Source organism: Vidua macroura, chromosome 16 (assembly GCF_024509145.1).
Source record: "Vidua macroura isolate BioBank_ID:100142 chromosome 16, ASM2450914v1, whole genome shotgun sequence".
NCBI lineage: Eukaryota > Metazoa > Chordata > Aves > Passeriformes > Viduidae > Vidua > Vidua macroura.
In genome coordinates this window covers 15,162,238-15,175,086 of record NC_071586.1, presented here as the reverse complement: position 1 = coordinate 15,175,086, position 12,849 = coordinate 15,162,238, and the positions used below count along the sequence as shown (strand labels likewise).

The window sequence follows — 12,849 nt, the reverse complement described above, 5'->3', positions numbered from 1 at the left end:
CATCCCTGGCAGGGTGGGCAGGCCCTGGCACAGGGTGCCCAGAGCAGCTGTGGCTGCCCCTGGATCCCTGGCAGTGCCCAGGGCCAGGCTGGACGGGGCTTGGAGCAACCTGGGATGGTGGAAGGTGTCCCTGCCATGGCAGGGGTGGCACTGGATGAACTTTAAGGTTTTTTTCCAACCCAAACCATTCTGGGATTGTGTGAACTGCAGAATAATTCCCGAATTTTCTGTCTGCTCCATCCTCCAGCGAACTGGGCTTTATTCTCACACACACTGACACCACCACTCGCCATCCACACAGAAAAACTCCTCCTCCAGCAGTGCCCGTGGGTGCCCAATTAAAGCCCTAACGAGGGGCCTGATGCTCCTGCCACGAGCCTGGCACTGGTGTAACCCCGCTAATCCTGCTGGAGACACCCCTGATTTACACCGGCCTCGCCACGAGAACAAACCCAGCTCGGGTCTGACAAGTGAAAACAAACACTGGATTCAGACACTTTCTGCAGGGAGGGGGGGCCTGGTTAATTTTTGTTCCCTCTCTCCGGGCTGCTGCTGTGACCTCTGCTACCTCCTAAGTCAGCAACACAATCTCTTGCAGCTGTGGCACTGCAGCAGCCTGATTTAATTTGTGTGTGTGTGGCTGCAGGGGCAGCTCATCCCTCCAGCATCTCGTGGTGTGGCAGAGGCAGCGCTGGGACAACGGGGGGGGGCTCGGTCCTCCCCTCCCAAAAAAAGAGGGGGGAAACCTCCACTTGGCCTCCCCTGCCTTCCTGGAGAGATGGGAACAAAATCAACCAGAGGGAAACGTCCTTTTCCATCAAAATTTTTAAGAGGTTGGGGTTTGGCCAAGCCAAGGAGAGAAGAAAAAAAAAAAAAAAAAAAAAAAGCCAGAAAATATCTGTTCAACAACTGTTTTCTGCCTAAAAAAAAAAAAAAAAAAAAGAAGGAAAATGACTGTGCTCCTGCAGGGGCTGCCTGTCCCTGGTGCAGTGCCCAGCTGGGCAAGGGTGCTGCTGGCAGCTCGTTCTCCAGGGGAACAGAGCTGGAGGCTTCTGCCACATCCCCAGCAGGTCCCCCCTTCCCAAAGTCCCCGACTGCTCCTTGGCTGGGTCCCGGAGCTGCCTCGGGGAGGGGGGGGCTCCTTTCAGGGCTCTGAACCTCGCAGGGGCTCTGGCTGAGGAGGTTTCACCTCTGCCTTCTGCAGGGCTGGAATTGTGTCTGGCTCCTGGCACTGCCACGCCTCTGCTGCTGCATTGTCACCCCTGTGCTCCTGGCACTGCCATCCCTGTGCTCCTGCATTGTCACCCCTGTGCTCCTGGCATTGTCACCCTTCTGCTGCTGGCATTGTCACCCTGTGCTCCTGGCATTGTCACCCTGTGCTCCTGGAATTGTCACCCTGTGCCCCTGGCATTGTCACCCCTGTGCTCCTGCATTGTCACCCCTGTGCTCCTGGTATTGTCACCCCTGTGCTCCTGCATTGTCACACCTGTGCTCTGGCATTGTCACCCCTCTGCTGCTGGCATTGTCACCCCTGTGCTCCTGGCACTGCCATCCCTGTGCTGCTGGCATTGTCACCCTGTGCTCCTGCATTGTCACCCCTGTGCCCCTGGCATTGTCACCCTTCTGCTGCTGGCATTGTCATCCCTGTGCTCCTGGTATTGTCACCCCTGTGCTCTGGAATTGTCATCCCTGTGCTCCTGGCATTGCCATCCCTGTGCTGCTGGCATTGTCACCCCTGTGCTCTGGAATTGTCACCCCTGTGCCCCTGGCACTGTCCCCCCTGTGCTCCTGCATTGTCACCCCTCTGCCCCTGGCATTGTCACCCCTTTGCCCCTGGCACTGTCACCCTGTGCCTGGCACTGCCACCCTGCCCCTGGCACTGCCACCCTGTGCTCTGGAATTGCCACCCTGTGCTCTGGAATTGTCACCCTGTGCTCTGGAATTGTCACCCTGCCCCTGGCACTGCCACCCTGTGCTCTGGAGGTGGCTCCTGCTGAAATCCATCCCGGGCCAGCCTGGCTGGGAGCAGGGAGAACCTCGTGAGCAACTCTCAGGACCTGGAGTTGGGGGGGACGTTCCACGGCCAGCCCGGCTCCCCCAGGAGCTCTGTCCTGCCCTGGGACCTGGGGCTGAGCTCGCCCAGGGCCTCCTGCAGCCCCCAGGAGCTTCCCGGGGCCGAGGCAGGGAGTCAGACTCCACAAACCCCTCCAGATCCAAAGGCACTTAACAGCTTAAAACTCTGCCCACATTCTCAGCTCCTCAGATTGTGCCTTTATGGCCGTGAGTGGGAATCAAAGCAGTGCCCCTGCCTTTCCGACAGCACTTTCCATGCTATTTATTCATTTATGGATTTCACCTTTCTGATCCTGAAGCTCCTTCCCACCTGGCACTGCCAAATCCACCCCGGCCCCTTCCAACCCTGCTCTACCTGCCAGCTCTGAGGGGCAAGGTGGCTTTTTCCTGCCTCTTTTTTTGGCTTCTCTCTCGCTTCCCCTCATCAACTCGTTTGCCAAGCAGTGGAGTTTTACTGCCTGGCTTCCAAGGAGCCAAGAAATACGTTTGGTGTGAGCTGGGAGTTAGACAGCGTGAAAAACACACAGATCCAGGGCTTGAGGAGCCAGATCTGGGGTTTGAGGAGGCAAATTCAGGGTCTGAGGAGGGAGATCCAGGGTTTGAGGAGGGAGATCCAGGGTTTGAGGAGGGAGATTCAAGGTTTGAGGAGGCAAATTCAGGGTTTGAGGAGGCAGATCCAGGGTTTGAGGAGGGAGATTCAAAGTTTGAGGAGGGAGATTCAAGGTTTGAGGAGGCAAATTCAGGGTTTGAGGAGGCAAATTCAGGGTTTGAGGAGGCAGATCCAGGGTTTGAGGAGGGAGATTCAGGGTCTGAGGAGGCAAATTCAGGGGTAAGGAGGCAAATTCAGGGTTTGAGGAGGGAGATCCAGGGTTTGAGGAGGGAGATTCAAGGTTTGAGGAGGCAAATTCAGGGTTTGAGGAGGCAAATTCAGGGTTTGAGGAGGCAGATCCAGGGTTTGAGGAGGGAGATTCAAAGTTTGAGGAGGGAGATTCAGGGTCTGAGGAGGTAAATTCAGGGGTAAGGAGGCAAATTCAGGGTTTGAGGAGGGAGATCCAGGGTTTGAGGAGGGAGATTCAAGGTTTGAGGAGGCAAATTCAGGGTTTGAGGAGCCAGATCCAGGGTTTGAGGAGGCAAATTCAGGGTTTGAGAATCCAGATCCAGGGTTTTGAGGAGCCAGATCCAGGGTCTGAGGAGGCAAATCCAGGATCTGAGGAGGCAGATCCAAGGTTTGAGGAGGCAGATCCAAGGTTTGAGGAGGCAGCTCCACGGAGCAGTGAAATCCCCGCCAAGCTGAAGGATTTGCCTTCCCCAGCAGCACTTCCAACCTCCCACACCCCACAAACTCCTCGGGGTATGGGCAGGCTCTGCCCTGGTGCTTCCACAGAACCAAGAATAAGAGTCCAGACCTCACCTGGGGTCTCCAAGACCCCCCAAGATCTTTTCTGCCCCCCTCCAGGTACTGAGAGCCCCATTTTAAATTTGATTTCTCCTGAATATTGGGGTGTTTCAGATCCAGGTGTGCATTTCTGAGGCCCACGCCCCACCTCTGCTACACATCACAGAATTGTTAAGGTTGGAAAAGCTCTTGAGCATCACTAAATCCAACCATCAACCACCACATTCACCACTAAACCACGTCCTGAAGTGTCACATCCACCATTTTCGGAAGACTTCCAGGGATAATTTAATCCTGGCAGACACAACTGGCAGCAGAGCCCAGGAGGTCCATGGAAATGGTGGGGTTTGAGCTGAGCTCACAAAGAGAACGTGGCAAAAACCCCAAAGCTGAGGGGCAGGAAACCACAGCAGGAGGGGCCATTCCTGGCCAGGAGCAGCAGCACCGAGCCCTTCATGGATCTGCTGGGAATGGGCTCATCCCAAGGGTCCCTGTGGCACCTCCAGGTGGGAATCGAGGTGCTGGCAGCACTCTGGTGTCCATCAAAGCCACCCTAAATCCCACCCTAAAGCCCACCTGGGTCCCATCAAACACAAACCCCAACAGGAACCAGGATGGGAACGAGGTGGAGCTTCCAGCTCCCTTGGGATAACTCCAGGCTGGAATCCCAGCCCCAGAGGAATCCCCTGGTGGACACACATCCATGCTCAGGCTGCTGAGCACCTCCTCTCTGATGTTTCCACCCTCTCTAAGCTTTTTTCCTTACAAAAGTGAAGCAGGCAAGAAGAATAAGTTCACACTTGGAAAAAGAAAAAAAAAAACCACTTTCCTCTTTTAAAGCCCAACTTTTTTTGGGTTCCTGACAAAGCAATATTCTCCAGGCCAGTTGGAATCTGGAAAAATACACTCGCTCAACCTCGCCACCATGACTCCAATAACAATTATAAAATGTCCAATAAAACTTGTCTGTAATGTCAATTCAAATCTTGAAAAGCAGAATTAAGTGGTGTATCAACATTAAACTTTATTGCTTCCTTTGCAGAGCACAAGGATTGTCAATAAAAGTCATTCTGAATGAAGAAAAGGGCAGTAAATATTAAATAAACAGGTTTTTTGTTGAAATGCTGTAAATGCACCAGAGCTGCCTCTTACACTGGGAGCCTTTCTGCCTTCTCAGACTCCCCTCGTGATCGAAACAAGTCACTAATTGCCAGCTATCAATAAAGGGCCAATTAAAGGGGCTTGATGCCTGCACTCACTCGCTGTCATTAGGACATTTATGGGGTGGCCTCGGCTCTTGCAGGTCCCCTGGCTGTGTCTGAGGTCCCCCAGCCCCCCCCAGGGCCCTGCTGCTCCTCAGGGGCCCTGGGGGAGCCGGGAAGGAGCTGGAGGTGACAGGGATGGAGCGACCCCGAGGGGACAAGGGGAAGAGAGGGGAGCACTGAACGTGGAATGGGGTTGGGGTGGCAGGGACCTTAAAGATCACCTCGTTCCAACCGCCCTGAGGGCACTTCCCACTATCCCAGGGTGCTCCAGCCTGGCCTGGGACACTGTCAGGGATCCAGGGGTGGCCACAGCTTCTCTGGGAATTCTATTCCAGGGCCTGCCTGCCCTGACAGGGATGGATTTATCCCTGATCTCTAATCTAACCCTGCCCTCCTCCATCTTAAGCAGAAGAGAGGGTAGGTTTTGCTTTGTCCGTGGAGTTTTGGGGTTGGGCTGAATAAAATCCTCCCAGTGCCTCCAGAAATCTCAGCGGTGCCACAAACACAGCTGGCACCTCTGCCCAAACCCATCCCAAGCCAAGCAAAGGTAAAACCTTTTCCCTTTTTTTACCCAAAAAGGTAAAAGCTGAGGTCCAGTGGCACCCAGACACAACAGGAAGCGTTTGGGAAGCAGAAGGAACCGGGAGGGCACAAACCCTGCCGGGGTTTCTGTCAGACCTTTAAAACCTGAGCAGCATTTTTGTGGTTTACCAGGGGGCTTTATGAGCTGTTCTCCAGTTTAATCATCACATGAACTCACAGGAAGCAGTAACAGCTCCTGAGCAGGAATTTCATGATGCTGAAATGATGCTGGACAAAGGCAGGGCAGCAAGGGCTGGAAATGGAGTTTCATGAGCTCTTTGAACTCTGCCAGGACAGACAGGACAGGAATCAGGTGGGCTCGAGGAAAGTATTTATGCAGCAGCTTCTGTCCTCTGAGTTTTGCAGAGGTACAAAAAAAACCCACCCAAAAAAATCAACTGGAACGTGAATCCATTCAATTTTCAAGGAATTATTTTCATTTCAAACCTTGGCACAGGCAGTCTGGTATTTGTGAAGAGCAGCTCAACCCTTTTCAGAGATAAAGAACAATCCTTGAATGATAAATACAGAAAGAAAAATGCCTTCAGAGATGGAAAGATGTCTATAAAAATTAACTCTTGAGGGAATCACAAGGATTCCCCACAGACCCTTTGCACGGATCCTGGGCTGCCATTTCTCTGCCACACAGAAACCAAACATCCAGCAGTGGGAAACAGCCAGGAATTCCTGGCTGGGAATCATCCCCACTCTCTGGAGCCTGAACTCTGAGCCAGCTCCTCCTGGGAGGAGTGGGGAAGCCCAGGAGAGGAGGGGACCCTCAGGATGATGCCTTGGGAAGGCTGAGCTAGAGCAGAGGCTGGACAGAGTTAAAGAATAAAGCAGGGATTTATGAAAAGGATCTCCTCCATGGATCCACCTTGGGCAGCACAAGAGATGCACCCAAGATGAACCAAAATGGTCCCAAAAATGGACTCAAGGTCTCTCTCTTTGATCAGCTCTGCTCCATTTGCACCTTGCAGTTCATTGTCCCATTCCAGCTTTAGCCCCTGCAGTCCCATCCTTGTTTTTCTCTCTCCAGCCCACGCTGTTTGTGCTCCTGGGCTGAGATTTGGATCATTTGTCCTTGGTGCCCAGCTGGAGCAGGAATTGTTTTGTCTCCCTGCTCTGTGCACAGAGCTCAGCATCCCCTGACATGAAGCCCAGACCCACGCACTAAATCAGCACAGAACCTGAAAATACAAAACCAAAACCTGAGGCATCAGGACGTGACTCTCACAACAACATCCTAAAGCAGCACGGAAACTGAAAAATATAAAAGCCAAAGCCTGAGGCACCAAGGACACGAAGCAGGAGCGGCTCACCTGGAAGAGGATCTGCAGGAGCCCGTGCAGGATGCTCATCCTCCTGCCCAGCAGCAGGAAGAAGGGCACCACCAGCTCGATGAAGTGGTTGACCAAGGTCTCGAGGCGGTGGAACCACCAGGGCGAGCGGTGCATGAAGTACGAGATGGGGCTGGGCACTGGCTGGGTCTGCAATAGCAGAGGGAAAAAAAGGAGATGAATCCCCTCCAAAACTTGGTATGAAGGGCTGCTACGAAGTTCTGGCCTTATTCCTTATTTCTCTCCCCAAGTTTGCCATCCTGCACCTCTGGGAACAGACAAAATGACTTCACTCAAGTTCTCCCGCACGTCTTTAAACAAATTCATCTCTTAAAAACCAAGAGTTTTAATTTTCCCTTTTGTCATCATAACCAAACCCCATCTTAAATTAACCCCACTGTTACTGAACACTGAAATCTTACACTTAGCTCAGCACTGAGGGATGTTAAACCGAGTGAGGATCCTCAGAGCAATGGAGCACAGAAACTGAGCCTAAGATTTGCTCGGGGTCAGGCCTTGGGTCAAACAGAGCCAGGAATGGAAACCAGATTTCAAAACCTCGGAGATCTGCTTTCAAAATGTTTAAAATTCAAATAAATGTGCTGGTAGAGCTGCTTTCCAAGATGGTAATTTGGGAGAGGAAAGTGTAATTCCTCTAAACATGCTCTACTGGTTAAGGTATTTACATACTGGCCTTGGGACAATATTATTCTTTTGTCAGCCTGAAATCTTTTGACACTGGGAGATTTTTCCATCCAGGACAAGAAAACGGGAAATTTTTCAAAGGGAACAACCCCAAATTCTGATATGCTAATAAGTGCCACCCTAAGAAATCCCACAACTGGAGCAAAAAAGAAACGTGAATTTATCTTAGTGCATCTGACAGGCTCAAATTCCCTGGTATTGTTTTAAAACTGCAACAACAACAACAACCAAAAAAAAAAAAAAAAAAAAAAAGAGAGAGGTTGAAAACACAAATGTTAATTGAAGGAGACACAACACATCTTTAAATTATTTGTAGTTAAACCCAAAATACAAACAAAACAGGGCAAATCCTGAAGGATGCACGGCAGCCAAGCACGCTCCCGCTGCCAAATCCCACAACTATTGTAATTCCTTATTAGCAAAGCTGGGATTAATAAAGCCTGGCCTGGGCTGGAGGCTGCTGCGGCCCCTGAGGACAGGGAACCGCATCCTTCCTTCCCGGATGGAGCCGGGCCGGGGTCAGGGAGCTCTGCCAGGGCCACTCCGGCCAGGCTGGGGGGTCAGGGCAGCCCCAGGGGTCCCCCAGGGTCCTTCCCCTCCACCGGGACCTGCTTCCACTTAATCCCCTGCTGGGCTCCTTCCCAGGGAGCCTCCCAAAGGGAATTTTTGATCCCAGATTGCTGAGAAATGCTTTTATCCTTCCAAACAGGCAGCTGGTTTCCTGGCTATTTTATTGTTGTTATTATTATTATTATTATTATTATTATTATTATTATTATTATTATTGCTTGTTCCTTGGCTCTATTATTATTATTTATATTATATTATATTATATTATATTATATTATATTATATTATATTATATTATATTATATTACATTATATCATATTACATTATATCATATTACATTATATCATATCATATTACATTATATTATATCATATAATATTATATCATATTACATCATATTATATCATATTACATTATATCATATCATATTACATTATATTATATCATATAATATTATATCATATTACATCATATTATATCATATTATATTATATCACATCATATTATATCACATCATACTATATCACATTATATTATATCACGTTACATTATATCACGTTACATTATATTACGTTACATTATATTACGTTATATTATATTATATTATATTATATTATATTATATTATATTATATTATATTACATTATAATTGTTTTATTTGGTATTATTCTTAATTATTATTAATCATAACCATAATTATAAATGTATTATTATCACCATTACGACAATTAGTATCATACTACCACAATTTATCATCATCATCACAATAACAATCATTATTATTTATTACAATGATAAATATCACATTATTATTGTTGTAGTTGTTATTTTTATCATTATTAAAATTATTAATATTATTAATAATAATATTAATATTATTATATAATAATTATTATTTTAGATATATTATATATTATATTATATATATATGATATATCTACAATATATATAATTATATAATTATATATATATATATATATATATATATATATATATATATATATATATATAAAAATTATTATTCTTTTTAAGTGCTTGAACCACTCCTGACCCAGCTGAGGCATCGATCCAGCAGTCTGGAGTGTTTGGCTCTGATGGATGAGGACCACGGAGGGCAGGGAGGATTACAGACGGCACACCTGACTCATAATTGCAATTAACACATTAAATGTGCATTGCTCCCACCTCTTGTTGGAGCTGGGAATGGAGATGTTGACACCCCAAATTGTTTGAGGGCAGCAGGAGAAAAGTCCAGCCTCAAATCCCACTGCAGGGGAAGTTCAAGGCCAGGCTGGAGCATGGTCCTGGCAGGAATTCCCAGAGCAGCCGAGGCTGCCCCTGGATCCCTGGCAGTGCCCAAGGCCAGGCTGGGTTTTGGAACAACCTGGGACAGTGGGAGCTGTCCCTGCCACGGCAGGGCTGGGATGGGATGAGCTTTCGGGTCCTTTCCAGCCCAAACCAGTCTGGGATTTGAGGATAAAGCAAAGCAGTGATTCACATGTCCCAGAAATCCCTGAAAAGCTGCTGGGGGAGGAGGTGTGTGTGTGTGTGTGTTCCTCCAATGCCTTCCAGATGCTGCACAGCACAGGTTTCCCGGGAATCCTGGCTTTCTTTGGGATGGGACAGTGAGGCAGGAGCAGCCTGTGAATCACCAGGATGCTGGAAAACTTGCTGGATTCTTTTTGGGGCCCCAGAGGCACCTACAGCTGGGGAAAAGCCCCCTTCTTTTGTCAGCCTGAAATCTTTTGACACTTGGGAGATTCCTCCATCCAGGACAAGGAAATGGCAAACTTTTCAAATTTTTACAAATTCGCATATGTTAACAAATGCCACCCTAAGAAATCCCACAGCTGGAGAAATCCCACCTTGCTGGGATTTTGGAGAGGGAATTTGCCCCACACCTGCTGTTCCAGAGAAATCCTAATCCCATGGGAACATCCCGGTGCTGTCGGAGGTGCTGCTGTCAGGGAGGGAGGGAAAAGCTTTCCAGGCTCTCTTGTTCCTGGGATTTGGAGCTTTGCACTTTGCTTTGTGGCTGTGCTGTGAGGGGAATTATGGAGCCCCAGAACGGTTTGGGTTGGAAGGGACCTGCAGGATTATTTGATTCCCACCCCCTTCCACTGTCCCAGGCTGCTCCAAACCCCATCCAGCCTGGCCTTGGGCACTGCCAGGGATCCAGGGCAGCCACAGCTGTGCCAGGGCAAGGATTTTATCCCAATATTCCATCTTAATCCACCTGATTCCATCTTCCATCATAAAGCTGCTCTTTTTCAGTTGGAAGCCATTCCCCCATGTCCCGTCAGCCCAGTGCCTGATGAAAATTCCCTCTCCTCATCCTAGGAAGGATCCTTGAAGCAGCTGGGAGCTCTCCTACATGCACAACTGTGATCTCCTGGCACACAGACATGGGAATTGCAGCTCCAGTTGCTGGAACTCAACAATCCCAAGGTGGATGCACACGGAGAGGGAGCAGAGCCCTGGGCTCGGAGCAGCCCCCTTTCTGGGCACCTCTGTGAGACTGAAAATGTTTTTAAATTAAAAAAAAAAAAAACAAAAAAAACCACCACAACAATTAGCAAACCCTGGCTTTGTGTGTCAGCACAACATCATAACCCTGGTGCCGGGGAGGAACCGCTGCTGCAAACGCCTTTGGAAAGGGGAGCAGGAAAATGAATTCTGTAATTCACGGGGCAGATTTGTAAGGTGTGAGTGCTGCTGCAGGAACTCTGGGTCGCCAGCTCGGGCCTGTTCCCTGGCTTGGATTGAGCAGGTTTTATGAGGGCTGGTAACAGAGTCTAAAAATACACACAATAAACTGTTTTTTTTTCTCCCTACGGGGTCTATGGTTTAATTATGTTCTTAGTGAGAACCATTAAAGTGCTAAGTACCTGAAGACTCCTAATTTACTAAAGTGCACCCCACTAAAAGCCAACAGAAGGCCATTATACAGAGGAGTGAAGGCTCTTCTTGGGGGCTGTGAGTGCCCACGGTCCCTCCTCCCAGCCCCCTTATTTCCACAGCTTCCCAGAAACTCCAAGGGAGGATTTAATCCCGGCCTTGGAGAGCCCAGCCCAGCCCAGCCCGGGGAAAGCTCCAGGCTCTTCTACAGGAAAACAAATCCCACATTGTCCTCAAACAACCCAGTGCTCAGACAGGGCTGGGACTGGGGCAGACTGGGATAGGGGAAGGTGTCCCTGCCCATGGAATGGGATGGGCTTTAAGGTCCTTCCAACCCAAACCACCCTGGGATTCTTTACTGGGCTCACAGCACGGCTGCCATGCAGGGAGCTGAGCAGCAGGGCAGTGTGGGGTTGGAGGGTGAGGAATCAGGGGATCATGGAGTGGTTTCGGTTGGAAAAGCCCTCTAAGATCAACAAATCCAGCCAAGTGCACTGCATGGCAGAGAAATCCTGAAAAAAAAAAAAAAAAACAGAAGGAAAGGGAACAACAGCAAATAGGAATGGATAATGAGAAAAAGCAACTATTTGGTCAAAAGAAACAGAATTGCAGAATGAGCCGGGTTGGAAGGGATCTGAAATCTCATCCAGTGCCACCCCCTGCCATGGGCAGGGACACTTTCCACTATCCCAGGCTGATCCAAGCCTGGCCTTGGACACTTCCAGGGATCCAGGGGCAGCCAAAGCTTCTCTGGGCACCCTGTGCCAGTGTCCCACCATCCCCACAGGGAAAAATTCCGTCCCAGTATCCCATCCAACCCTGCCCTCTGGCAGGGAAGCCATTCCTTGTCCTCTGGAATCACGGATTTTCCTCCCCCCTGACCCCACAGAGGTGCAGTGAACACGTCAGGAGCAGCTCTGCAGGCTCCCACAGCCAGGAGAGAGGGAGGGAAAGCCTTTGGCACAGCCAGGCGAGCGTGAGGAGCAGCAGCCCCCTGGAAAAGCAGGCTGAGAGGTTTATTAAAAGTTTTCTGGAGAGCTGTGGAAGATCCAGATGAACTGCAAAGCTCGGCTCTCCAGCTTCCCAAGCACTGAGGCATGAACTCATCTCCTCGGCTTCAAAGCAAAGCCCCTCGCTTCTCTTGTGCTTTGGACCAAAGAATAAAAAGGATTCTCCACCGTGGAGCCTAATTGGATCAGCGTGGTCCAACAGGCTGCTCCCTGCCAGTCCATTCTGCTTCAGATGCTGACCTGGCTCCTCAGGCATCTGCACATCAAAGCTCCTCGTTCCCGAGCCCCACGGGAGCGTCCCCCCAGCCCCGTGCCAGGAGAGGAGATCAGGGAGGGCACTCCCAGCTGCTGGGAAGTGTGGGCAGATGAGGGTCCTGCCTGAAGCCAGCCTCTCTCGGGTCCTACAGCAACCAAAGATTCCTAAAAAAAACCACCCTGCTTGGAACAGGGGGAGATTCCGGAGCTTCCTCACCATGGAAAGGCTCCACGTGGGCAGCGCCCTTGACTGATGGGCAGCAGAGGGATTTCACACAAGGATTCTCATCTAGGGAAAGGTTTGGGAAGGAAATGGAGCAGGGAACTGCTCAGGCTGGGTTTAAACCCAGCAGCATCTTGTGCTGGGGGTATTTTATCTGTACACTCAAAGCTCCACGTCCACGCTACTGAAATACTCACGACAGCTAACCGGTTAAAAATAGCCCCTTCAAAACTTTCCAGTTATTAATAAGATTCCAATCCAAATAAAATCAGAAAGGAAAGAAAAAAAAAAAAAAAAAAAAAAAAAAAGAAAAAGCTGGATCTGGCTTGAAATGCACACTGCTCTGACATCCAGTGGGTCACAAGGGGTCGGCTCTTCAGCAGCGCAATATCAAAATAATCAAGCCTCGATAAAGTAATAAAAAGAGAAGTTGCCTGTAGGTTCTTGCTGGGCAGAGCTCCCCTCGCCCAGTCAATAGGAATATTCAGTCCATAGAAAAACAGACTGGAATCTGCCTGTTTAAGACAGCAG

The 12,849-nt window shown here is 49.4% G+C and overlaps 1 protein-coding gene across 4 annotated transcripts in view; it reads right to left on the bottom strand.

Annotated features, from left to right (window-relative positions):
- Positions 1 to 12,849, bottom strand: part of LMF1 (lipase maturation factor 1) — a 152,846-nt gene that overhangs the window by 41,878 nt on the left and 98,119 nt on the right. For 3 of the 4 annotated variants that reach the window (XM_053991562.1, XM_053991560.1, XM_053991563.1), the window contains one exon: positions 6,639 to 6,806. The exons of the other annotated variant lie outside the window; for it this stretch is intronic. In XM_053991562.1, the coding sequence (XP_053847537.1) occupies positions 6,639 to 6,806 (168 nt within the window). The remainder of the gene's footprint in view (positions 1 to 6,638; positions 6,807 to 12,849) is intronic. 4 annotated transcript variants of the gene reach the window in all.